This window comes from Aptenodytes patagonicus, chromosome 3 (genome assembly GCF_965638725.1).
Source record: "Aptenodytes patagonicus chromosome 3, bAptPat1.pri.cur, whole genome shotgun sequence".
NCBI classification, from domain to species: domain Eukaryota; kingdom Metazoa; phylum Chordata; class Aves; order Sphenisciformes; family Spheniscidae; genus Aptenodytes; species Aptenodytes patagonicus.
The window spans coordinates 97,009,417-97,037,132 of NC_134951.1; the positions used below are offsets into that span (position 1 = coordinate 97,009,417).

Here is a 27,716-nt window from a genome sequence, read left to right on the forward strand (position 1 = left end):
TGAGTATGGTGGGGGAGGGTCGGGCTGCTTGACCCAGTTTATTCTGAGTTTGTCAGTTAATTAAATTTTTCTGCTACCCTCCCCGCTTGCTGCTGGAATCGGTTGCATTTTGCCATTTTTGCTGGGCTGTAAGATAGGCTCTATGGATGTTTGTGCTTTAAGCAGGTAAGCAGAACGGCATGCACGAAACAGCTAATAGCTTCTAGCAATCATTTGGCTCTTTCTGAAAATTTATTAATCCTGTAGTTTATTCATATTTAGTTGTTTTATCTGAATTTTATGTGGCAGTCCTCAGTTAGTTTCCAAAGTAATGCCTGTAATTACTTGTACTTGAAACACAATTAGCCACGCTAACTGGAGGAGGAAGGTTGTTGTCAGCTGTTTATCTTGTAGTTTATTAATGCCAAGAAGCAGATAATTTCTAAGATTTTCTCTGTAAGCTTTTCGGGGATGGGTTCAATCTATCAATCTATAGAAAGTGAGCCCCTGAAGAGGCTATGTAATATAATTAGTGTTATTTCTAGCTCTGTTTAGGCATATCAAAAATGCTTGAAAGAATGCTTTCAAATGCTTCTTGAAAGCATATTTTAGTTCCTTGCTTTTCATGGCCATTGCACTTCAGAAAGTGTAACAAACTAGCTGAATGTGTGAGACTAACATTTTTCCTCCTTGTTTTCCTTTCTGTTTAGTAAGCATTTTAGGATGAGTTTTCCTGTTCTTTCAGAGCCTAATGAAAACTGCTCTTCTTTCCCCACGCCCCCCCCCCCCCCCCCCCCCCCCCCGCCCCGGGTTGGACACTCAAAATAGTTTTTGCTTTTTTTGTATGTCATTAATAGAAGAACTTGCAAAACCTTGTAAATCTTCTCTAAGGCTCTAGAGGAAAAGCGAAACAACTGGGGCCTTTCCGTGAGTAGGAGTTGCAATTCCGTGGCCGTGACGCTTTTAAACTCTTAGAAACAAAACTTGGAACATGGAGGACTGGCCACAGAATCTGTTTTCTTGTGCAGGATCCCAGCATTACCAGCATTTAATTAATGTATTGTTCAAGGTCGGCACATTGCTGCTTTGATTTAGAGATACATACTTTGCTGGTGAAGACTCCTATTTAAGGGTTCCCAGATCTATTATGCCCAATAACAACCATTTGCAACCCAGAGCTCTGGAAGCAACACTGGCAAAAGGCTAATTTTCTCATCTCCAGTAACTTGCAAGTGGTAGCACAAGAAGTCAGATCATATCAAATCACAAATCATGGATCTGAGAAGCAAAAGGACCATTTTCTTCTCGTGCTTTTTTGTTTATTGCGCTTTCTCTATATTTCCATATTAAGACATAGACAAGAGTGTGTTTTAGCCAGTTTCAGCAGTGATCCTCCAGCGCTGACAGGCAGAAGAATCACTTTGTCATCACAAGAGATGCTTTAAGTTCACATGTTTTTGCTATTTAAAAATAAGTGAATTGAGGAGAAGTGTATCCGTCTTTTCCACTGAGGGGACAGGAATGCATCATTCTAAGGAGAGTAGTTTTTCCATTCCTTGTCTTTTTCTACACTTATTTTAATGTAAAGAAACCAGAGAAGCATCTAAATATTGAAATAGTCAGCATTTGTAAGAAAAAACAGAAAAAAATCCATAAGCTTTAGGTATGAACTCACTAGATGACTTATTTTTGCAGCCATTTTATACTGATTTCAAATTTTGAGATGTGCTCTAGCTATTTTCTTTGGGATTAATTGGCTAATAATGAAAATGCATGTTGTCATTGACTTGAATGCAACATTTCTACTGTTGTCTTCTAGAAGACAATTTTAATAAGTAGGAATAAAAAAAAATTGTTTTTATTAGCTCAAAACTTCAGCATGTTTTGTTGCTCACAGAGAGGCCTAAGCAATGTTTATTTTATATAGGCAGTTCTTTGATATCTGCGCATATTCATATTTTTGTTCCTAAAAGACTGGTAAAGAAATATATATATTTCAAGTTTGCTGGAAAAAAGCAAGGAGTGCCTAAGTTGGGGTTGGCTTTCTGAGCCATAGTGTTCTATAGTCAGAATTTAATGTAACGCAGTGGTTTGCACCAACCACATCTAGTGAGTGTTTGCTGTGTTTGACCTTTTGGATTCATAACTCTAGATCAACTTTCCTTTCCTTGGTCCTTGAACTTCTGCAGTTTTTTTGTCGGCAGGTTGAACACTGTGCTCTCGTGCATTTCTGTGTGATTACAGAATAGCATGGAGGGGATGGTAAATGAGAGACTACAGCTACTCCCTTAAGGTCCCAGACTCCTTTGGGAAGTTAGTAAAATGTGGAGCTTGAAGCTAAGGCACAAAGGTGTCAGAAGAGTTTCCAGTGAGCTTTCTCACTTGTGTCATTAAAACATGACCTGGGTTTTTTCATATTATTGTAGATTATTGCAGTCACAAATTGCTCATATAAACTCCAACCATAGCCAAGTTTTTACCCCCGCAACTGAGGACTGTCAGACTTGGAGTTTCTTCTCCACACTTTTCTCTAGCTACTGCATATGAAAAGCAGATATTTATTACAAGAAGCATCAGATTCTAGTAAGGTGGGGAAGAGTGGGAAGAAGCTCACCCCTTATGCTTCACCTCGCCATTCATTGCTTTGGTGGTGAAACCTAAATAGTGATAAAATACTAAATTTTCCTCACACACATTTCAAGGGGCTGGTTTGGCTGTGGGGACGTGAGGCCAGGAAATAAGAGTGCCTGCTCTGCCTTCTCTTCCAGAATGGTCTCTAGCTCTGCCTCTTGGCTGTTCAAAGGAGATTGGGGAAAAGTCTGACAAATGAGTAATTCTGAGGGATGTTTTGAGAGTTTCGGTAATGGTAGTTATTAAGGTGCCTTAACTGGAGATGAGGGAGAGGGAACTGAGGGGGGGGTTGTGGGTTAGTACTAAAAGGTTTAATTTACTGTAGAGGCATTTTATCCCTTGTGAAAATCCTGACGATTTATAGTATAGTCAAATATTTGGGAATGCTTGAACTATAAATGTGACTATTATTGACAGAAAATGAGGCAAATGTTCACTTTAATTGGAACCACATAAATTAGACTGGAGGAATTAATTAAAAAATAATAGACGTGTTTTGAAATTGGAGGGTTCTCTCTAGGTATTGGAAAGGGCATGATAAGGTGACTTAAAAGATAGCTCCAGTACAAGAAAAGCTAATTGAAACATTTCTTTTATTAAAACAATATTAGTTCCTATGTGCCTGGTGAATGAAGTGTCCAGAATAAATATGAATGGTAATTAAATTCTATTTCTATCAGTTAACAGTCCCATTTTCAAGATCTCTTACTTATTACAAAAGCACCTCGAGAAGTTCACTTCATTAGTTTACTTCGTATGACTCGCTCCTGTTGCAAAGTGTTTGGTTTATGGATCAGATTCTTCCAATCAAAATGAATGTTTCTCCCTCTTCAGGAGCATAGGCTTCGATGTATCATCACTCTGTGAATTTAATTTGAAATGGGACATTTCTTATTAATTTGTTCAGTTTCATAAAGGGGTACTAGTACTAAAAGAATTCTAGAGATAAAGATACAGAAGTTTAGGAGAGTGGTTTTTGTAGGTTGTGTGCTGCTCTTAGTAAATTCTAAACTTATACTTTAGAGTATTTTCTAGAATTTTGTCTGGTTTTAAGTGCTCATGTTACACATTTTCTGAGTCTTCTTTGAGAATAGATTCTCTAGATCATAGCTGCTTAGATGTTTTCCCCAGGTACTTTTTTTTTTTTAAACTCTCCTATATTTAATTCTGTTACATGTCCACTGTTGTATTACCCTCAGATCATGTTAAATGATTGTTCTCCTTAAGTGCCAAATGGATCCTTCAAACGGCCGCAGCCAGTTAGATTTACAGACTAATTCCATAACCTTGTATCAGTTTACTTTACTTTTCCTGGCTGTTGGGTACCGGAGTTTCTTTTCTTGTTTCTTGCTAGAGTTGGTCAAATTATTGTCATTGCCATCTTTTGCAGTGGCAGCATGTAAGAGTCCATGGCAAGCTGCCCACTCGGTTGGTGTTTTACTAGCAGTCCGTTTTGGTAGATGTTCTTCCTAATGAATTCCCACTCTACATATCACTGAAAAATAAAATATTTCTTGCAGTCATGATCAAGGAGTAGTTGCTTTGTTTTCCACAGTTTATTTAAAGTTCATGCTTTCCCATTGGGATGGATTATTACCGAGATCCTTTGGTACAGATTCAAGCATCCATACCGTTTCAATTAGTTTGGTAATAAATTGTCTTACTTTCCTAGTTCCACTGTCAGATGCAGGTGCTATATAGCTAACCCCTCATTGGTTTTAGGTTTTGCAATATAATAGTGCCTTTATATATACTTTCTCACTGTACATGCTCTGTAGTGAATTAAAGTATGAATGCTACCGCAGACCTGAGGGATTCCGTAACAGGAAATTTAAAGTGGATTGTTAAAACAGTAGTTTACTCTTCATAGCTTCAGTACTTTGGATCCTGTGATGACAGGCAATAATATTTATTCTTCTTTATGTTGGTGAGTCTTATGGAGTAATGAAATTTTAGTTGAAATAATATAAGCATGGTACTTTAAGTAGCAATAGGAAATGTGACACGGGTTTTTAAAATGTTACTTACAGGGGTTTTCAGTGACCTTGTTCCTGGTCAGTACTGAAATAGCAGTAAGCAAATTGTTATTATCAGGCAGAGCAAGGAGTGTTTGTTCTGTGGGGAAGCTGCTCTCAGAGGATACTTTTGTAAATGATAATGAAATTCCTTTTTCATCAATTCATTCTTTCGCAAGTACTTTGGAGATGGTGGATCACGTGGTGTAAAAATGGCAATTTTTTTCATGGCAGTCATGTAAGGTGTTACAAGCCTGTTTAATACAGTTACTGTAGATTCTTCTACTCACTTTTATATAAAACTGCATTTCTCTTCCTTAAAAAGATGTCTGCATATATATTTATTAATGACCTAGGTCTTAAGTTGAAGGTCATCTGTAATAACGTTATGCTTGTTGTCTTGCTAGCCTTTGTTTATTAGTTATTCATGAATTTTCTTGCTAAATAATAGGCAAAATCTGGTAGTCAAATCTGGAGCTTCCTGTGTAGCTTTGGGGGAGAATCATTTTATAAAGCCAGGAGAAAGGTGACGGAATGTTACCTTTAAGCCAGGGGTGGTTTTTTTTGAGAGTATACCACCTCAAAACACAGTATCATCAGACTTTCTGGGGAACAAACAAACAAAAACAAAAAACCAAAACAAATCCCAACGACCCAAAAAACTTGATCACGTTAAACATCCCAGTAATTTTACAAATATGGCAGTCTTATTATATAACTTGATCCTAATTCCTGAATGATATATACATGTAATTGCAGTCATGTTCTCACTGTCTGTTTACAACCCTTGCAGATCCATCTTGTTTTTATTTTTTTGTTTATTTTGCCCTCTTTCTAGTATTTTTTCTGCTTATTTGAAAAGAAAATGAAATGTATATGAAAAGCTCAGTACATGCAACATGAAAATCAAATATTAGTTGAAACTCTTATTAATAATGTGTTGCCATTTTAAAAAGTATAGCAATCGTCAAGGATAACTGAGCATAAAACTCATTTCATTTTTTCTTCATATTTATGAAGAAAAACTGGGAAAAAAAGGAAAAAGTTGTATTTATGAATAAAAACTTCAAGAGCTGAATGGCTTTCCTGTACCACATGTGCTCACAATTCTAAATAAAGTTCAGTTGTATAGAAAATCTTCTTTCTAATATTTTTTCTGGTTTGTTAATTCTCCCTGTGCTTTGTGCTTAAGTGTGAAAGTGATGAGCTCTGCTGATAGCTCATACAAGAATATACTGCAGTAGTTATTTCACACTCTCCAGTCTGATTTTCAATTCATCCTCCTAGTGTTGCTATTATTATTGTGGATGTATTAAGAAACATATTTTTATATATTTGTGTGTATTATATATTGTTTATATATTTATAAATATAATTTTGTATAGTACTTACCTCTGATTCCATTTTATGACTTTGGTTGTCTTCTCCTAATACAAATGCTTGTGCAAATTCTACAGAGCATTCCCCTTAGGGCAGGATTTCTGTGTTTATTTTGCAAGTGGGCTAGTGCATCTTTCTGTCTGTGTGTTATTTAAAAAGAAAGAAGAAAAAAAATCTTCTCTTCCCAAGTGGAGTTTTATTGCCAGTCCGTTACTGGAGCTTTAGATTGCATTCAGATATCTACTTAAAGGAAAGGTTTTATCCATTTCACACTAATTTATTATGCAAAATGTAGTTATAGATGAATGACACTTGAAATGCTTTCAGTAAGCTATGAACCAGAAAAGTCCAGTGAGGAGTTCTCAATAAGTAAGTAAATAAAATCTTTAGGACTTGCAGTACTATTCCATGGTCATATATGAACAGTTTTTCCACGCACGTGAAGAAAAAAAATAAAATGATGCAATAACTTAAAATAAACATTTCACTATAGCCATTTCAATGTCATAATATTTGTGTTACTTCCCATAGAGTACTTTCAAAATGCATTTTCTTTTAAGTGTGGAACTGTTTTCTGGTTAGACTAGAGTGAGGTAAAAGTCTGTTGTGAATGTTGGGATACTAATGGACTAGTAGACATTTGATGTGACACTTAAATGTTAATTTATGCTCTGTAGAAGAACAAGATGCTCTGGTAATAAAAAATGTGCAGATTGCACATTTAATGCAATGTAAGAAGCAAACGCTATCCCAATAACTTTTTTGCTAGTTCACACTGCTAAGTTGTGGGAGCTGTTGGACTGAAGAATAAAGAAGTGGTGTAATATTGCCTATCAACCAAAATAATTACTTTAAAGACTCTAATTTTCTCCTCTTCGCATGCTGTTTACTCTGACGCTTCTTGCAACATCCATAATTTATTTGAATGAACCTGTTTCTTATTAATGAAAACATCTGTTATAGACCAGAGAATAGGAAGTGTTTGTAACCTTTACCCTTAAAATAAGCCAAAAGGAGAGCTTAAGTTTAAGACCCTTTGGGAGTTTCTTAAATTTTATGATTTCTTATACCCTAGCATGAGTGCAAATGAGAAAAAGCTCTGGCTTAGTATTAAGTCATTTCATGTCATATTTTGACATGCCTGTCTTTTTCAAAATAAAATGCTTTGACACGCTGATATTGCTCGTATTTGCTTTTACCTCAAGTTTCAACTGATTGTAATCACAGAAGTTACTTACCAGAAGCTGAAGGGTTGTTCCCTGCTTAGTTACAGACCCCTTACAGTTAAGCAGCAGTTGAGGACTCAATATTTCCTTAGGTATTTTGTTGGATATTGATGGCTAAGGTAAATGAAATACTGGAATTGGGACTGTCTGGTTTTTTTGTGTCACAGAATTGGGAGTATTTTAGGTGGTGGAAGAGGTTGGATGTTCTAAATATTTGTTAGTTTGATCTTGAGGTAACGGGTGAAATGGACATATTGGGAAGACGGGCTCTTTCTGGTTGCTCACCCTAACCTGGTAACAGTAACTGGACAAACGTATGAGGGAGTTTAGTCCTGTGCAGAAGTCGTGATTTCGTGTGAAAGCTCTGCTTTTATGGGTTAGAATCAGAAGCTGTAAAGGTAATGGCTTTCATTATCAATGTTATTTTATGAATACAAATGGACAAAAGGTTGTCTTGCCAAAGAACTTGTCTTCTGAAGTCTGAAAACAAAACTGGCTTCTTGCCTTTCTTTTAATCTAAACTATTTGAATTAATTGTATATATGGAATATGAAATGTTTGTATCATGTCTATATATGCACATAGTCATTGTTTTGTTTACAAAGAAATCCTAATTAACAAAACAAAAATAACTCTTACTATCAACATCCAGTGCATGAGAGCCCTGACTGAGATTTTCTGCTCCTGCTCAGCTAGTTGAGATGCTGGGTGCAACCCTTAAACTCAACAAAGCAAAAGGATTTTGGAGCTGGAAGACTGGCAGTGTTGCTGCTTACTACTAGCAGCTTCTCTGCCATGCAGTAATAGTTTATTGGATGCGTTTCATGCATTTTATTGACAGAACTTTCTTTCTGTTATTCCCCCATGCAGGAAATGGCTAATTTTAACATCATATTTTGGTGCTCGCTCCACCTTGTAACTAACGCTGGGATATCTTGCACTTTAAAAAAAAAAAAAAACAACCACCACCAAAAAAAACCCAAGCCTGAAGGCAGTGGAGAAAAGGGGACAATGTTGAGAAGAAAAAGAAAATGTATTTTCTGACAAATGGAGAAAGTTTATTTCCACTAAACCTGTGTACCAGTTGAAATTTCTGTAAAAAGTTAAAGTTGCATTTCATTAGCTAGGAAAGGGGAACGTGGATTCGATGGATTTGTGGTCAGTCATTGTGCATTTTGGCACGGATTTTGCTAGCATAGGGAAACTCTCAGTAAAAATGAAGGAAAAAATTAATTTTGCATGCATCTCTAGTTAAGTAGAAACTTCTGGAAATGATGAATGTCTTGCCAACTCTTGTTCTGTTTTTCCCTTGTTGAGACTATTAGGAGAGGTCATTGTTCTGTCAACAGAACTACATTCTGATTTTAATCAGAATAAAGCCTCCCTTCAAAACATGCCAGGGTCTTGCCTGTATTTTGTTTGTATTTTTGTTTTGGTTTATTTGTTAAGCAGTTAAGGCTTAACTGGATTTATTCAGACATAGCTCTCCTGTAATTGTTGCCAGCTTTTATTGTTCTTGGGGGGAGATCAAGGTGATCTGCAAGTTATTTGTGTTAACAAGATTTCTGGTTAACAGAAGCCAAATGCCATCCACCGATACGCAGAAGAAATATAATACAGCTCATCCAGTATGTCATTAGGTATGTATTTGTACCAGGTAAATACTGGACCAGAAATCGTAAAGCAGTATTTCAGAAATCTGTTGCTAATTTAGGTCAAATTTATTATATAAACTATGTTACTGAATGGGTCCTGTATTGCTGTTGACACCACACTACTAAGGCAAATGTTAATAATTTGCTGTAGTATAAGTAAGTAGTACAACTTCAGTTAGTACGTCTCGGGCGCTTGAGATCAGCAGTCTCAATACTTTCCTCAAGTATTCTTGTCTGCGGTGAAAAAGTGGTTAAAAAGGGGGGACGGGAGGGGTTCTCAGGTTCCGCACACCTGAGCAGGCTAAGGCTTCTTTGAAAGTTAATTGATTTGCAGTCTGAATAAAAGTTAGTTCTGAACACGAGGTCCTGGATTCGTGAAGGCAAAGAGCATTTAACTGCCATGGTGGATTTTGCTGCTGTGTGACAGCTCTGAGCTGTTTCACTAGTAAGCTTGTTGGGAAATGCTGTCACTGAATGACCATTTTTGACAGCCTTTTATGCTCTCTTTGAAGTTGGAGAATTTATCAATAGTTTGCAAAAGTGAATAGTTTTTCAGGAAAAAAAAACCAAACACCTTGGTCAATGTGCTCTTAAACTTGCAGCTTTGGGAGACGTAGTGTAGCACTAGTACTTACCATACTATCATTAAAGGACTGTCAGGACTTTTATGATATAGACCGTTTTGTAAAAATGTTTTACGTGTCTCTGTAAATGCCTTTTGTGGATCACACTGAGCTAGTGCAGCCTGAGTAAAGTATTTGCAGCCATCTAGCAAAAAAATCAAATACACTAGCTGAGAATTTTTAACTTGCTGAATTTTAATATATTTCATAGTAACAATTACTGTTCTGTAACTCTACGCTTTCTTTTTTTAATGCATTTTATAGATTGCTCATGGTGTATAATATTGAGAGTAACCATTATTTTTGCTCTGCTCCTTGAAGATGGAGTTGCTCCCACTTCTGATACATGCACGCAACACAGCTTTACTTCTGTACACTGCCTTGGATGCAATATCACTTAAAACACTTACAGTCGTTATAGCCACCTCATATTTGCAGGCAACGTGTGAGATTTTAATTTATTTTCTGTACTGGTTATTTATAGACCGGTGGTTTCCAAAACGTCTCCAGCTGTGAGCTCCCCTTCTGACAGGACTGTGGCCTCAGTAGAGGGGTGAAGAGTTGGGTATCTTCTGGGGTGGTGGCTCCAGTTACAATTGCTGTGGCTGGTGCAGAATCCCAAGTGCTTGAAGCTTTCTTGATTGCACAAACACACTAATAATATCCAGGAGCCCGACTTGGGTGAAACTTTGTTGATAACTAGTGAGGCCTGAGTAGGACATGTTCCTGGGTCCAGTAACTCATCCCTGACAAAAAGCATCGCACCAGTTTTTCAGAGCTGTGTTGGGGAGGTGGATGATTTCCTGTATGCTGCCTCCTTCATCCTCCTCCCTGGCTTTGAACTTGTTCATCTCCAAGCTGGACTTCTGGCTGACTCTTCCACAGCAGAAGTTACAGATTAATTTCTCTGGCAAATCACTTAAATCCTAAATCAGCGTTTAGGGACTGCTTGACTGTAGTGCTTCTGAATCCCAGTGAGTCATGTTGGCGACCTGTGTTTCTAACACGTCATCATCTGCAAATATTTATGGACTGCTCTGTTTTCCTCTTTGTCATGACATAATAATGAGCAACCGTTATTGATTTATGTATGTGTTTGCGTAATGAATAAATTCTGCCTTTGTATGTCATTTTTTAAAAAGATGTGTTTAGGAATCCCAAGAGGTGGTGCACTTCATCTTCAACTGTCTCTTTACAAGGAAGAGGTGCCTTTGCATTGCGAGAGTAACTGGACGTTAAGCAAACCAAAATCCACTTGGCCGGGAGGGGTGTTCCCCAGGGGCATCCAGTGGCAGAGCTGTGCCGGACTGAAATCCAGTAGCGTAGCTGGTAGGAACTGAGACTAATGCTGTAGTTACCAGGTATCAGGACCGTGGGTTTGGGAAAGCCCTCGAGGGAGGATTTGCACTTAAAAAGGAAGAGAGTATTTCTCCTCAAACCTGAATCTGGTTTGGAGGCAAGGTAAGCCTGAGGATGGCATCTATCAAAGACGTAGAGTTTGGACTGTTGGGGCAGTTTGGAGACTTAGCGTGACTTGGCGCTTGCTGACCAAAAAGAAAACAAAAGGAAAACTTTTAAGCCAAATAATTTGTCTATAGCTTTAATGTATTTACTTCCCATATCTAACTCTACGGTCATAGATCAATGAGCAACTTTTAATACCAGTGTTGGAGTAAGTGAAGGAAGAGGAAGGAGGAAAAAAAAACAGACACCCCCACACACACACACCAAACCCCCATCAAACAAGTGATGCAAATCCCTCACCAGCTCCTCCATACTAACCTGGAACCACAGCTGTCTATGCGAGCTTCACCAAATCTGTTACAGGTGGAATTTTATAAAATAGCAGTGAGAGAAGTATTGTTTTTAGGGAAGAGTAACATTTCCTTATGCTTGTATTACATGCCTTAGTTCTTCCCTCATCGGATGTTTGCTCCATTATGCTTTTGTACGTGCTCTGTGTGAACTATTTTTAAAATGATGCTATGTGCTGTATACTGATACACACAGTAGTAAGCTTTGGATGCTCTTGAACAGCTGTGGAAACAAGAACTTTGTGTAGTTCTGAGATTGTTTGTTGTTCTTCAACAACAAATAACTTTTAAGATACTTTAAATCTGAAATAAAAAGTTGAACGCTACTCTAACTTCGTGTTGTATGAGATACACAAATGATCAGAATGATACCACCGCTGGCAGTGTTTTGGGGTTATTTGTTACGCTCAGGTTTCTTGCATAACATCGGATGATGAGATTGAGCAAGTGGGATGACGTATGAAATCTTGGTTTTGATAGATTTCCAGAAGAAGCAGCCAGACGATGACTCTACTCCCAGCACAAGCAACAGCCAGTCAGATTTGTTCTCTGGAGAAACGAACAGTGACAACAGCAATACCTCTCTAACCACGCAGGCCGCTAACTCCAACCAGCAACTTTTGACAGAACTGAATGTAACTTCACCGAGCAAAGAGGAATGTAAGTGCACAAGTCCTAAGTGACAGCAAAGGAGGCATAAACATTTTGTTTTCCTCTCAGTCTTATGTTTTACTCGCTCCCTTTGGGAGTAAATGACCTGTCTTTTGGGGCAAAGGGAAAGGTGGTAAGTTATTCACAAAATAGACATTGATGGCTTTTACTGAAGAACAAGTTAAAAGGGGTCGCAGGAGTTTCTAACTAACTTTACAGCTGTTTGAACTGCAGTATACAATTTAATTACAATTTTTGAGGCGCTCTCATTTTGAGAAACTTTTTCTCGCATTGCTGGTAAATTAATATGTATATTCTAGGATAAACACCGATGTCTTGTAAATTTTTACTTTAAAACCTTCTGTTTTTTAATAATTGCAATTGCACATAGCACTGACTGTAATGCATGTTTGTCTAGACTGCTGCTAGATTACTTGCATAAAACTTAAGTTTCATGTGGTAATCAATCTCTTCTTTCATGACCCATCTTTCTTCTTTATTGAACTTGGTAAGGCAAAAATTCTCCCTGAAGGTAAGCTAAGATGTTAAAGATTAGCAAACACAGTGAGATAAAGTTGTCTTTTAAGTTATTCTAAACCTCTATATATATTCTGTGTGTAATAGATGGAGTTTTAAAATCTGCCTTCTACAACTTAAGCTCAACTGTGTAATTTGTAGTTTCATTTTCCTCCAACTGTAGCTTTATTTTGGAAGATGCTTTATGGAGAGAATCCTTCTTGAGCTGAGTTTCCTTGTGCCTCTTGGCTGGTAAATAGACATACACATTGCAAGAAAAACAGGCTCATTTTTTAGTAGGGAATCTGTTAGAGCTGCTCTGGTTCTTGAACATTGAGGCAACTGCTGGAAAGAATGCTGACAAAGCGCTAGGACTAAAAATCTTTGATACGCTGCACTTGTTTTCAGTTGTGTTAACTATTTGCATAGGATGGTTTTGCTGAGTTGCTGAAGTATTTATTCTGTTTACAGGTATGTAGACTTTGCATATATATTCTTTTTACTTCTGCAGATTGGCTGTGGACAAAGCACAAAGTGTCATTTTGGGATTGCGGTAGTTTATTAGACTAACGAAAATAAAATTTTTAAATTGAATTATTGTTTTCTATCTGTATGTGAGAATATTGTCAGAAATACAGCAGGGTTCAAATGTGAACTTTCTGATACCAGCTCTTGTAATAAGAGTAAACTTGCCATGTAACTCTTGTCTCTCCTTCGCATACACAGTTGCTGCTGACCACCCATCATGTCTTCCTTCTGTCCAGCGCTTCTTCAGGGGAAACCTGTAGTCCGCTGTAAAAACAAGGCCTTAAAACAACCTTCCTAGAGAATTCAGCAAAACATTATGCTTCAGCAACACATTTGGGCCTTCACAGGGCAGGGGGCTTCAGCCCCTCTGCTGGCAGGGTGCTTCTCTAGCGCTTACTAGTACGGTCAGGTTTTCTGAAAATTTGTTCAGTTTGGAATTAAATTGTGTTACAACAAAGTGTTTCTGTTGTGGCTGAGAAGGACTTGGGGGTAAGTGGGAAGGGGATTACTGGGATGGGAAGGAGGGAAGGAAATTAAATAAGTGTCCTTCCTCCTGAATTGCTGTAAGCTTGTGAACATACACTGAAGGTGATGGATATTAGGCAGCACAGCCTGCAGAGCACTTGAAAATATTACCTATAAAAAAAAAAATTCTTTATGCCTTCCTGCTGGGGTGATTTTAAGTGAAATACAGTCGAGAGATTTATTTACAGCTTGAGCTCTCTCTGTCTTCTCTCACATCCCCACTATCTCTTTAATGAAGCTTAGTATCATTTATCAGAAATAATTATACACAGATGGAGCTTTTCTGATGGATAATGGCCTCAGCGTGGAAGATTCTTTCCCGTAATGAAGAATGCCCAAACTTTAAATGTCTTTTTGATTTTAATTTGACGGTGTCCTTTTTCTGTAAAATATTTATTTATTTTGCAGCAAGTTCTATAAAGCATGCACTGCTCTCATTACAGCTGTCTTCCTCAGAAACTGATATTTTGCAGTGCCGTGTGATGATGTACAGCTATGTGCTGTTCTGAATAGAATTGTGGTAATTCACTAGAAATCAATGTATGGGGTCATTATGGTAATCCCTATCAAAGTGTGGAAAGATTGGAGTACTCGGGAAGGATTCTCATGGTGCATTCCACTCCCGTCTCCTCCCTTTCAAGCTTTTGAGAAGAGTATCACATCGAGGCATTTGCCATAGTACTTGAGTCCATAGGGTAAACAGATTGGACAGAATTGCAGCAAGTCATTTAGGCAATTAACAAATTCCATTCACGTTACGGCTACTGAAGAGAACCATAGAAAACTCATGTGGTAAGATTCATATTCTGTGTCAGAGAAAGGGGGGGTTGTACTTGTTTTTAAGTAGCCATTTCCTTTTTTAACACAGAATGAATGATATAGGAGAAAAGTTCCGTGAACTGGATTTTGCAGGAATTCAGTTTGACGATATGCAAGTATTTCTGCCTTTTTTTTGTTACTGTTTTGATTTTCTGAGAGTTGCATTTGCATTCCTGAGTGTCTTATATACACAACCAGGTTGTAGTGACTTTCCATCTCCTGCCACCCTCAGTTCTGAACAATCACCTACCCCAGTGGCTGCTTTGCTGATTAATGTCTCTCCCCCTAGTAGATGAAAGGTAGTTCCAGTCTTACAGTTATAGTCAACAAAAATGTGTTAAGGATTTATGTCCAGAGACAGTGACGCAAGCTTCAGGACCCTTTTTCCTCCTTCACATGTGTTTTGTTTTTATGAAGTATTAGTAATCACCAATTTAAAAAAAATGCTGTTGCAATTTGGGGGGGAATATTCTAAAGATATTTAGAATATTCTAAATATCCCCCCCCAACTGCTTCTTGAGTTGCCTTTTTCTATCCAGAACTTTCAAGTCTCATCAGATGCAGTAAGTTTTTTTAAATAAACTTTTGTAGACAAGGAGTATATTGATATTGGTATAGCTTTACTAAGTCTACATTTGTATGGATTTTAATGATCTGTTTCTTAACAGATGGTTAAATCAGTCTAACTTTTGTTTTTCTGCTGCTTTATGTGCAGATAAGTTTCTCTGTTCAAGTTCTTGTATAGTTTTCATCTACTCTCATTTTTCCCTTCCATCTCCTCCCTTCATTTAGGAGGTCCTAGTGGTAGTTATTTCAGTGTCAGTCACCATACGAGCCGGTTGCTTGTCAGAGATTTCCTTTTCTTATTGGGTGGGCAGGGGTTTTGTTTATTTTTAACAGACAGGAAAAAAGGGATTTAACAATGGCCCTCACTTTTCTCTCTCCCTACCTCCAGCCACCAGCACTCTTTAAAAATTTAGCTTATTAAGGAAGGTTCTATGTATTTTGGTAAAGAAAAGGTCACACTGCACATGAAATAATTTTGCTTAGTTTCAGGCCTTCATTGCTTTCTTTGGGGCTGTCACGTTATTTTTCTGTCACTATATGAGTAGACCTAAAGCTGACGCTGTGCAGGTTTAAAACTGTGTTGTTATGTGACAGGAGAAATGTCAATGTGAACAACTCCGACTCTGGCAGCTGGATCAGATTTGATATTTCAGTAGTTCTTGGCTTCGGTTGACATGATTTTATTTTAATTAAGTGCTTAACTCTTCCTGGCCTCCTTGAATTAGCAAGAACCACAATTGAAAAAGGACAAAAGGAATATCTGATGTTTCTAGAACAGTTAGATGCTCTACATTTCTATGTTGAAGACTTCATAAGAAGATACACAAAGATCTGAGATATTGCTGTAAATGTCAAAAAATACACTGGAGATTTCAGCCCAGAAAGAAGGTGATGATCACTGACCACACCTTACGTCTGTGTGTGCTGAATTTTAGATGCCTAAATACGAATTTTCAGGACTGCATGTCTGTCAATTTTGGCTAGTTATTGTATACCCTCAGAATTTGAACTGTTGCACGTCAAGCTAAGTGGTTAAAATATCATTAGTTTATCTCAAACACTTAAATTTGCAAGACAAGCTTGAAGAACGCTGTAAAACGTTATTTTATTAAGCACTTGCATGTGCTGCAAGCACTGAGATACCCCCGATTATGAAGTTATTTTGGTGAAGTTACTTTATGTACAAAAGTGAACTACATCTGAGACAGAGATGCACCAGGCTTCTGTAAAAGATCTCTGGCAGAAAGATGAGAGATTGTTTTTTTCCACTGCACCTATTGGATGTTTATACTCTGAATTTCATGGCTTGTTGAAGCATGACTGTGTAAAAAGCCCCATAGGCTATAGTACTAGAAAAGTAATGATACTTTTTCTGTCTTTGGAATTAAAAAAAAACCACCTTATGTCAGTTTTTTTCAACATAACCTTATGAACAATGGATAACCAAGTGCATCCTTTCTTTTCTTTCTTTCTTTTTTGTTGAATGACCTTCTCTCTGACACTACGCAAGAGTCTTCTACCAATTTATGATGACTTCACAGTTTTTGCATTTTGCCTGGGTTTGTAAGCAGAGTCAGAGATGATAGCTTTTCTATGTATGCTCTGAAGATACTTCATATTTTGAATTATTATTGTGATATCCTTAATTGCATTTTGTGTCTTTTAAGTAAGGACAGTGTTTTTTAAAATGACAATTGCTCTTGGATGCTATCCATTGTATACTTTTCTAAATGCCCTGGTTTTGAAAATTCAGTTGCTCATTGAAGTAGGAGTCAGTTTTGGTACATCCTGTCATTTTTTTTAATTCTGGCTGTGGGGAACTTTGTTTTCTGGCTCATCTCTGACTGAAAGTCACCCACTTCTATAAAGTATTACATGTATAAACAGACCAAGCTAGCTGCCTGTTTTTATCTTGCTTGTCACAAATGGTTGTAGAAAATAATTTGCTTTGTTTCTAACCTGATTTATTCTGATTTGTACGTTTTTCTCTGATCCAAAAGAATGCAGTAATTGTTAAAATTATGCTGAGCTACAAAACTAGCCTACCTGACCCATGTGATTTAATATTGCAATTAAACTTGTACCCAAACATACCAGAAAGCTGCAGCTAGGTGATGGTGATGATGAATAATTCCAGTTTTCCTTATCAACTCACAAGATTGTCATGTGTTCTTTCTTCTTGTACTCAGTTTTGTATGTGTCTTGTATCAGAGCAAGAGGGGACACGCCTCATATCAAAAAACAGCCAGGTGCATATTCTATATTACAGTCATCTTTGGATTTCTATGCCACAGAATAAGAACTAGCTATTTTCTCAGGCTTTTTCGTTTATCGAATTAGGTAATAGTAAAAGATGTTTTACATCTTAAGGGGTTATTTTTTTTAGCCTTGTTTTCATTAGATGCTATGTACAAATAGCCTTTTGGTACTGTTTTTAATGTTATAATTAACAGTAATTCAGTGTTTCATTTGGATTATCATCAAACTTAGATTTTCTTGAATATTCATCACAAAATACATATTTTTTTAGTATCGATACAAACACTTGTTCTCTGGAAATTTGCAAGAATGCTTTCAAACATAAAACCAGATTGAGTTGTGGGCTATTTGAGTTGTCTTTTGAGAAATGCCACTAGTATTAGGTGCTAGTGCCGAACATACAGGCAGTTAGAAATTTGAACAAAACGGTGTCTAGTAGAAGTGTCACCTTCATTGTCATTTCAGGGCGTGAGGATCTTTCTGTAAGTTTTAGTCTAATCCCTACAGTCCCAGTTTCATTTGAAGAACATTTCTGCCTCTTCTAACATCTTAAGCAAAGATCTGGCACTTAAATTTATGGAATGAACACTTCTTTCCACATCTGTGGCATGATAATTTTGAAACATAATGAAGACCAGCGGAACAGTACCACTGTTAATTGTTCCCTCTGATTTATAGTTGCTTCACACTGCAGAGTAGGCAGTGTATCCTAGGGTCCCATTTATTAAAGTGAAAGGACCCCATGGAACATGAAACAGAAACACAGTCACATAAGAAAAATGTGGGTTAGAGCTGCACAGCTATCAAGGTTACATAAAAATTATTTGTAAAAATATAATTTAACTGCCGGTTTCAAAAGCACATTTTTACACTTCAACTTACACCTATAAAGTAGGAAAGTTTCATGGCTATTTTACAAATGAGGAAACTGAGAAAAAGCAGGTAACAGAGTGAGACAATAGCAGGGGAAAAAAGTGGAACCTGAATCCTGTCTCCGTTTACTTTGTTATAGTTGTTAAATTTACCAGCCGTTCAGCAGCAGCAAAGCAGTCCAGGTTTCACTTCCTTCTCCAGAAGCTGCATGTAGATAAAAATCCACAAAAATAAATAATGGCAGGTTTGTAAAACTAGGATTTAAAAAGTATGTGTTTGCATGTGATATAGTCCTTTTATCTGCTTAGTAACGACATAACTTACCATGCAGCTTACCCATTCTGCAGCAAACAAGCAGTTCTTAAGTGCTGTAAAGTTATTTTGCTTTTTTTCCTTAGAGTGTATTCTGTCTGTGCAGACTGACTTTAGAGCTTTATGTTCCTGCTTGTTTATGTATTGGTGTTTGTAATCAATGACTGTTTTCAAACTCAATTGTGTAGGTTAATTCAATTATGTCTGTACCAATTTAGGAAACACACAACTAGATTACTGGTTTGGACAGGTTTCCAAAGGTGGGTTCTTTCCTGTATTGCAAATAGCCATGACATTCTCCCTGTCCTGGCTACAACACTGCTGTCCAAGGAAATTCAGCTCTTACTTATTACCCTCTTCCAGCCAGTTCCATGCAGGGAGTTGCTGTGCTTTTTCTGGGAAGGAACCATTACAGAGTACTGAAAGCTCAAAGCAGCATTACTCCGATCAAGTGTTACTGCGCTTCAGGCTCCTTCACTTATTTTTCATGTTTGTTCATTAGCTGGCTTGCAGTTTTTGCGTTATCTGTAATCATTTCAGTGTATTATTGTAATCTTAGGCTTTGTACTCTTGTACAAGCTTGGTTTCACTCCATTCTGCATCTCTTCCTCTGCTCAAGAAGTGCTTCCAAGTGCTGTTCAAATATACCTGACACGTGCTCTTGGCTCAAACTTAGCACTTCCTCGGACAGCAAAAAGAGGGGGGTTACCCTAGTATTTCACTTTTCCAGAAGTTCTGACTGAGTGGAGTTGCTTGACTTCAGAAGAGGAAGACTTCAGGAAGGGGAAACAAGAAGTTACCCTGACTCAGGGTATGTCCTGCAGGACAGGTGCTACTTGGCGATTGTTACTGTCTTTCAGGAAGGGAGGTGGACAATGCAGAAAGACATTCTAAAGGTCAATTTAAATATGTACAAATTATAATAGTCTATAATAGTAAACAGTAACAATATTAACACGTATATAGAAATATAAGTAATACATAAAATTTTGCTACTCTAGAGAGTTAGCAGAGAAATTGGTTTTGAACTTGTTTTTCCAAATTGGTATATTTAGAGTACAATTAACAGTAAGTTACAGAAAGCTAGGGATATCAGAAGACAAAAACATAGCAGCTACATTAACAAGACCTTTTGTTTTAATATATGATAGTATTCAAGTTAAAGGATCTTGTTTTGTCCTTTATTAATTCTGTGTTTGAATTTGCAAACTCAGTGATTCTCACAATTCTCCTAATTTTTTCATTAGCTTTTAGTATTTTTGCATTTTTAATCATCTTCTCTTGGGATTACATTACTGCTGGGCAGTGGCTGCTTTGGTTTGGAAGAGGAGTAGCAAATGCCAGAAACCATACACTGGAAAAAAACAGGAGCAGAAGCTATTGTTTATCTGTTAATTGGATATAGAGTAGAAAGATACCTTTATCCTTCCATTTTAATCTCTTGTTTGTGCTGAGAAAAAATAGCAGTCTACAGCCCTGTGGGTTATGTTAGAAGCTAGACATGTGTGGCCTTTCACTGTGCACTGAAGTGTTTTATGTAGCACAGTTAAATTCCCTTGAAACACTTATTTTTTGGGGGAATGAAGGTGCAGATAAATCCTGAATCATGCTGAGTAATAAGCCTACCTTTGTGTATAGCCAAGAAGGACTGGTGTTCTACTGTTACCTGCCTTCCCTTTTCTTTCATGCAGAATTTTTATCAAAGCTGTGGGAAATATACTGCCCTGTTTCAAATAATACAAAGATGCCTGTATTAGCCGTTATGTATACCAAAAGATTCAACATAATGACTTCCACGTAGAATTGCACAGTCGAGCCCATACTACATAGTATTGAATTATGCATGACATTTTTAATGGTGGAACAAAAACAGTAGCAGAAGGAAATGCTGCAAAGGACATGCAGCCTTCGCTGTTTGTTAGGCACTGGTGTACGCGCATGCAAATCCCAAGATATTCTTTGTTGAAACTCTGGTGCTGTGCTATACAAATCAAAGCTGTATGAAAGTAATACCTAATGAGGGAAGATTAAATAAAAGAAACTCTGACACAGGGAAGTGCAGAATACATACCAATTTATTGTACTTTAGAGAGTGAGAAATAAAGATCTTATATTTAGTTGGATGCTGAAAGTATCAACTAGTGTAAATATTTACTGTACAATAATTGGAAGGATTAGTCTTATTTGATAGTCCACAGTGATGATGCCTGTCAATGTCTATTTAGTGAAAACTGGGAGAATGTAACTAGAATTATTTAAAGAAGAGCTGCTGCATCTTAAGAGGCAGCTGTGGTCTAAAGTCAGTTCATTGCAATTCCATACCCTGTTGTATATATTTTGATATATTCCACATCCTGTTGTATATATTGTTTACTCAAAGTCTATATTGAAACCAAATACTATATACTTGGTCTTTGAAAGCTGAGACTGACTTAACAGACTGCTGTGTGATTTTAACTTAACTGCTGTGTAGTTTTTTGAATATCCGAAAGGTTTCAGTGGAAAACCTGGTAAGGGTTCTGTTGTAATATTGATTTTCTTACCAAATGCACCAAACCCTAGACTAGGCATTTTTTTGAGCCTTTTATGATAGTATGGCTAACATGGATCAAGATGCTACTTCCTTTTTTTTTTAATATTCTAGCCTAGAAAAAGGTATGTTGTAAAAAATGATTTGAGCTTACTTGACCATTTCTGGTTGTTGCAAAGCGGTTGTTGCTTGCCAGTGCTGTCAGGCCTGGAGCGGGCACCAACATGGTGATACCAGGATGCTTGATCCATCCATCTGGGATGTTTTCCTGTTGGCCAGGGAAGGCGCCCAGCCCACGCCTCCCAATCCTCCTCACTGCAAAAGCAAGCTTGGCTCTTCTCACGTGCAGACTTGACTCTGCAGAGAGGTCCCCACCGCTCCCCTCCGCTTGCCTGTGGAGTTCAACCATTTCTCACCAACTCCCGACTTACCAGCCTGCAAAATCCGGCCGTCCCTCACAGCACTGTCTGTAACTTCTGCCAGCTGCTTATGCTGTTGCCTGTCACACGCAGCCATTTCCTAGGTTGTGTTCGGTAGTTTCCCGTGTCCTGTTCACTTAGCTTAACCTCAGGCCAGGCCCTAATGAGCGGCCTCAGTGTTTGCCTGCAGGCCAAACGCTGGCTCGTTGGCCTTTGTAACCACCCCTTTAAAGATTACCTGTTGCATGGTTATGAAATGGTGTATGTTGCCGGAGGGACTTTTTGGGAGAACAGAAAACTCAGGAAGTTTATCAGTCCTTCTCCAGAAAACTGAAAGTGTAAAACTTGTGAGATCTTTGCTCCCAAGTGCATTTCATTGAAATCAAATGCACCAAAATAATTTCCTCACATCTTTCCCTCCCAATTGCAGAAGATTCTTTTTCTTTTTTTTGTAGTGTTGCAATGCTATGAGTTTTACAGGGTAGACAAAGTTACCCAAGATCTGATACTTACTGAAAAATAGAAATGAAAGAAAAACTTGAAGGGGGAGCATCTTGGAGAGAAGCAAAAAGAAACAGTTTAGTACCAGGCCAGACTCGAAAATACTTGAAAAGAGAAGAACATTGTCAAAGCCACAGTGCTGCTTTCCAGATATACAAAGACTGAAAAAAAATTAAGGGAAAACGTATTTTTCAGGGCATGAAGACTTATGTTAAAGGTTATCCTGTCATACTAAGCTATGTTGTATTGCCAGCCTAGTACCGCTATATCACCAGCAGTCCAGTGCAAACTTGATTATTGGTATTTTGGTAGCCAAACTCTACTAGGCCTAACTTAATTTCAGGCTCTCTAGCATCATCCAATTTGTAATATCCAATTATCAAAGCTATGATGTGTTACTACCACTGGTAATGATACTGTCAATTTGTCTTGGCTTCACTATATGGGGTTTGGTTTTATTTATTTTTTTATTTTTACTGCAAGTCGCTGAGTACACTCAATTGGTTGCTATTTTAACAAGATCTCTGGAGAACTCTTTGACGATGATCCATGTTAAGAAAAAAAGCCAGAAAGCAATTTACTGCCAAGCAGATACCAGATGAGTGGGCAAGAGTCCAGAGTTCAACAAAAAAAACCCTTAAACATGGGAAGAGTTTGTTAGCATATGCTTGTGCTGCACTTTGAAAACATAATGAGAACAAGATAAGAGGCAAAGTCGTTATCTCGCTGGAGTCAGCGACAAGGTTTCTGTCGACATCAGGGTAAGCGATCACTTCGTCCCCTGCATTACTTGTGGGTTAGTTAGACACATTTCTAACTTTGTTCTGACATAAACAGTACCTTTGTCAATGCTGGAAAAATTGCAATTACAGTGTGTATTTTCCTAAAACTGCCTCTTGAAATATTTATGAAGTATAACATAACTTGTCTTTTTGTCCCAACTTCTCATCTATTTTTTCAGTGCAAGACGTACTCGGATTTGACTGGGAAAGAAATACTGAGAATAATAGACTGCTTCGATATGTGCTTTCCAAAGACAAGTGCTCCTCAGCGTTTTATATTCCTAAGTATAATCTGGATGTGGTTGTAAATATTAAATATAGGTGGTATTTTGAGACATATGATCTTCTCTGTTTCCAGGTGGGCCATGCACAGGTACAGCTCATGCCTCGTTAACCACACCAACCAAAAGATCTTGCGACTCAGGTATGTGTTTTGGGGGGGTCGAGGAATTATATTTTGCATGATATATAGCTCTGTGGTTATAGTTTAATAGTCAAGAGTAGTAACTATATCTGGCAAATGCCAAATGAAAATAAATATTGTTGCTTTGCTGTCAGAAATGTATATATAAAAGGATTTGTATGGCAGATAGTTCATCTCAGAGTCCTGTTAAACATAATTCCATAAATATACTACGTTTTCAGTTAATCTTTGTAAACATAAGACATACAGGAGTAATCGGTTTGATTTAAGTCTAATGATTGTGATAGTGTTTTGGAAATCCCCCCTTTAAATGCAAAGTATTGAGTCGAAAACTGTTTGGAGTATATTGACTTTACTTTCCCCGGATCGAAGATGCAGTATAGACAGCGGATGTTTGCATAGAGACTAAATTTTACCTGCTTTGGGTCCTTTCGATGACTTTATTTCTACATGGAGGATATAGATGGATAATCTCTCACAGAGCTAGTGTTAGTAGTGACATGTTAGGTCATTGCCAGGCTGAAATTTCTGCTTCTGCAGCAGATCTGTCACGAAGAATCGTGTGAGCACTCATTCAGGCAGGCAGCCAGCCAAGTTACACGCATTGCTTAGATCTTTTTCAGACTTTGGTTTTGCATGGATTAAGGAGAGCTCATATGATCCTTTCCACCAGCGCCACTGTGGGAAGCCATAACCTCCTGTGGAGTGGCAGCGGCAGGCATCTAGGGTAGTGGTAATGTTCTAGCGGTCTGTATTTCCAAAACAATTTTTGCCTATATTTGCATTTATGTACCAATTGAGCTGTATTGAGTGTGCAGAAAGGAAGGGTGTTCCTGTTTGATTAAGGGCTCTTGTTCTTTCAGGAGTTCAAGGTAAATTTCCTCTGAGGTCATTATTTCAAAAAGTGCTTCGAGTTACTGTATGTTTAGCTGAACTGTAGTTCCAGATACGCATGTTGTTCGCTTGCAGCGAACGTATGATGATGCAAGTTGGCTTGGTCTGCAGTGAAGGAAGGTTAAAGAGAAGCTATGTTACCTCGCACTTGGTGCAGGTGCAGACCTCTCAAGTAATGCGTGATAATCTGTGACAATGCTGTGAGTATTGTTTGCCAGAGAACTCTCTTAAGTTTGGCACTGGAAGATACTGGATCCAGCTTCTCCTGAATAGGAACACTGTGGATTTTCTTTTCTACGTAGCCGTGGAGGTGTGCCTAAACAAGATGGAATGTTTGCCACTGAATCCCACGCAAACTAATCTGGTTTGCTCATGGTATTGCTAAATTGTATTTTCTTTCTACGTTAGCTGTTGTAATATTTAACTCTGGTTTTCATTGCAGGGTAATTTAAAAGCTTTCTATGATGCTATAGATACTAAAAACTGAGAGTACTATATGAATATTTAAAAAAAATGTGCTTGTGATTAACAAAAAGGCAAGTAAGTCCACTATCTGGAGTGTCAAATGGCAACAGTAAAGGCTCCTTAGAATAAAGCAGATGAAGCTACTAGATATGTTGAAAAATAACCATTAAATGGTTGGCTAACTTTGCTCAGTAGTTCTCTTATTTTCGGTTTATGCTAATGTTTGGTCCCTACATGCTTGTATGTTAATCATTTGGTGTGTTTAGCAAGAAAATAGGGAGATCTTCTCTAATTTGATGCCACAAGTTTCATCTTCAGTCAACTAAGCCTAATGATTTTATATTACCTCATTTTCCCCCAATGTTTTTTATATTATTTGCTCAGTGATCTGCATATTTTGTTTGTAGTCCCTTGCACTAATAAACCTGTTACCAGGAGTTACAGTTTTCTTCTCCAGAGCTTGAATTTTCAGCAAACTTTCATTTTTAAAATAAATTACCATGTTTTCAAAGTCTGCATTTGGGAATCCAGATAAATATGGGAATTGACAAGAAAACATTGGCTACCAAATATTACCCAGAAATGGTGTGACATCTTCAGGCATAAGCAGCAGACTATGTAGGTGAATATTTCACGCTACATTCACTTCAGCTTCGCGTCCCTTCCTCGGAAGCTATTTAAGTGATACAAGCAATATTTGTCAATACTACATGTTGTGTATAAGCCTCTTTTCTGTAAGTATTCTACATTTCTTCTGCTTGGAAGAGCTTTGAAGGAAGAATGTTTTGGTGGAATTCATCTGTGTAATTTTTTTCCCCCTTCAAGCATAGTTTTTCCCTAAAGTCTGCCATGTATCAGCATTTGAGACAGAAAATTAGAAATTTGACCTGCTTATCTTGTATGCAGGTTTCCATCAGGAGGATATTAAGGAAGACATAAACCTGTCATATTTTATTAGCATTAACGTAACCATTGAAGAAAGATCAAAACAATAAATCTGCAAAGACACAGGAAAAGTTCTCTTACCAAAAAAAGAAGTTTTTACCTCATGCGCTTGTCAACTGTCATGCTGGAGGAGCTGTTCAGATAAATTGTATTGTGACACCAGATAGCGGGTTTTTTCCTCCTCCTGTTTGCCAGAATCATCACTGTGGTAAAAAGTATTTCTATTCCAAGTGTGCCCATAGGACAAGGTTTATGATGAGAAGAATGTATAAAGCCTTGCAATCATTTGTTTGGATGATGCCTCAAAGGTTTTTGAGAGCCAGCGGTCTGAAGATTTTGTAGGAAAAAAGATGGGACTGTGTGGCCTGGTGTATAGCTTCTTACGCATTTTGATTTGTTTCTTAGTGGTTAGGTAATGTTATGATTGATGGCAGATACTTTGAGGCTTACTCTAGTCAGCAGGGCATCCAGATCCCATTTATATTGGGTGCCCGTGTTGTGAAAGTGCAGTACTAAGTGGCATATTACTCTTCTTTTTCTGCTGTACAACTTAAAGATGATTTAATACGCAATTCTAAACAGCCGGGATTTTAGAACATTTTTATGCAGCTTAAAGAAACCTGGAAAAAATCGGTGGAACTGTGTGAGTGCGCTCAGTTTATTTTTAATTGTGCGGCAGAGAGAGTAGTAGAAACAGGCAGATAAAATGCAGTAATGATACAATCAATTCCTACATTCTATCCATAAAGTCGGTGAGTTTTTAAGTACTTTATTTCTCAGTAGCAGTCCATGAGAAACGTGCGTCTTTAATATTCGGTATTGTTATATGTGCAGATAGCTCACATTTTATGAGGATATCTGTCCTAGATGGGTGTGGTGGTATTTATATTGTATGAGGTTACAGTATCTGTCTCATTGCTCTATGCTTTTTCTCGTTTAAGATTTGAGTCTAGAAGATGGAAAATAATTCTTCCACCTCTTGAGCAAAGCAGTTAAGCAGGCGTATGGTCCTTTTTGAAATTTTGGGTTTATTGATGTTCTTATACCAAGTTGTGTGCTTGATTGTAGCAGTGCCAGAAATCTAGACGCTTTGAGGCTGAACCTATACGATTGAGAGGACAGCCTTTTAGGGGTTATAGAAAGGACAGGTTGTGGAAATAAAAGTACACAAATTTTCAGCCAGAGCCAAAACCAAGAAACCATTACTTTTGTATGATCATTTTTTATCAATCTTTGTGTGTTGAGTAAGGACAAAAAGATCTGGTACACCACTGGTTAGATTTTTTTTTTTTTAAATTGCTCTGAAGTGTTAAGCTCCTGAGCAAAAATTATACAAAAGATTATTGAAGGGAGTTTATAACATTAAAACAACTTTGAGGTATGCTTTTCATTGGTGTTCCAGGGGACTTTTAAGGTGTTCTTTAGCATTTGACTTCTGGAGGGCATTGTGTTAGAAATCCAACCTTCTTGGAGCTCTCTCACCCACAGGAAAGTGATGATAGAACAGCCTTCCAGCAGCATAGTAAATCACCCAGCCCTGGCAATAATAGTGCCCATTAGGGATGCTCTTCCACCCCGCCCCCCCCGCTCAGTTTCCAGCTGTACTAATAGAACAGCGCATCAAGCAAGGCTGTAAATAAAAGTTATAACCTAATAGGTGGGTGCTGAAGTGGAACGGACAGGAGCTGAGGCATGGAGGCCTTATTACTGCTCATCAGCAATTATAAACAGGATAAAGTGTCTGGGACTTGCACTGATGCAGCAAGAGCTAATAGAGGCTGGGAGATGACACCGTACCATGATCAGATGATGTATGTTGATGGTTTTTTACTATCTCGTCTTATTGCCTATTTCTGTGATGTGTTGTATTATCTGTTCTGTGCTTCCATATCTGTCTGGATGGACAGATTGGTTTCCTCTCCTGCTCCAAAGGAGCTTGAGCACGTATACTTCAGCTTGCCTTTTTGCACATATACTTTGCATTAGTTGCCAGTACTGGTTATCTAAGAGCCTTCGCAAAGTGTTATGATTATTGTAGATTAAAATCCTCCTAATGGTAAGGATCATAATAGTCATATCTGTAAACAAATTTAAGGACTTGCTGCAATTGTAGGATTTATTTTCACTCTCACCTTGTTCAACTTTACAAAATCACCCTCATTCATTAAAAATAGTGGATGGTCACCTGAACTATTTTTTACCCTAGATGCATCCCATGCGTTTTAGACTAAATGTGTTATAACCAGTGTGGCTGGAGAATCCAAAGAGATGGGCTTGGGGTCAATATATCAAAAAGTTTGTTGAAAGTCAGCTATAGCTGTGATGATCCTTGCCTGAGAGTTATAAAAACTTCAGCTGTTCCTGGGAAGGTTTTTAAGAGCTT

The 27,716-nt window shown here is 37.7% G+C and overlaps 1 protein-coding gene across 1 annotated transcript in view; it reads left to right on the forward strand.

The window, feature by feature from the left end:
• Positions 1-27,716, forward strand: part of ZFAND3 (zinc finger AN1-type containing 3) — a 148,659-nt gene that overhangs the window by 82,391 nt on the left and 38,552 nt on the right. The window contains 2 exon segments of the mRNA XM_076334374.1: positions 11,804-11,983; positions 22,964-23,029. Of these exon segments, the coding sequence (XP_076190489.1) occupies positions 11,804-11,983; positions 22,964-23,029 (246 nt within the window).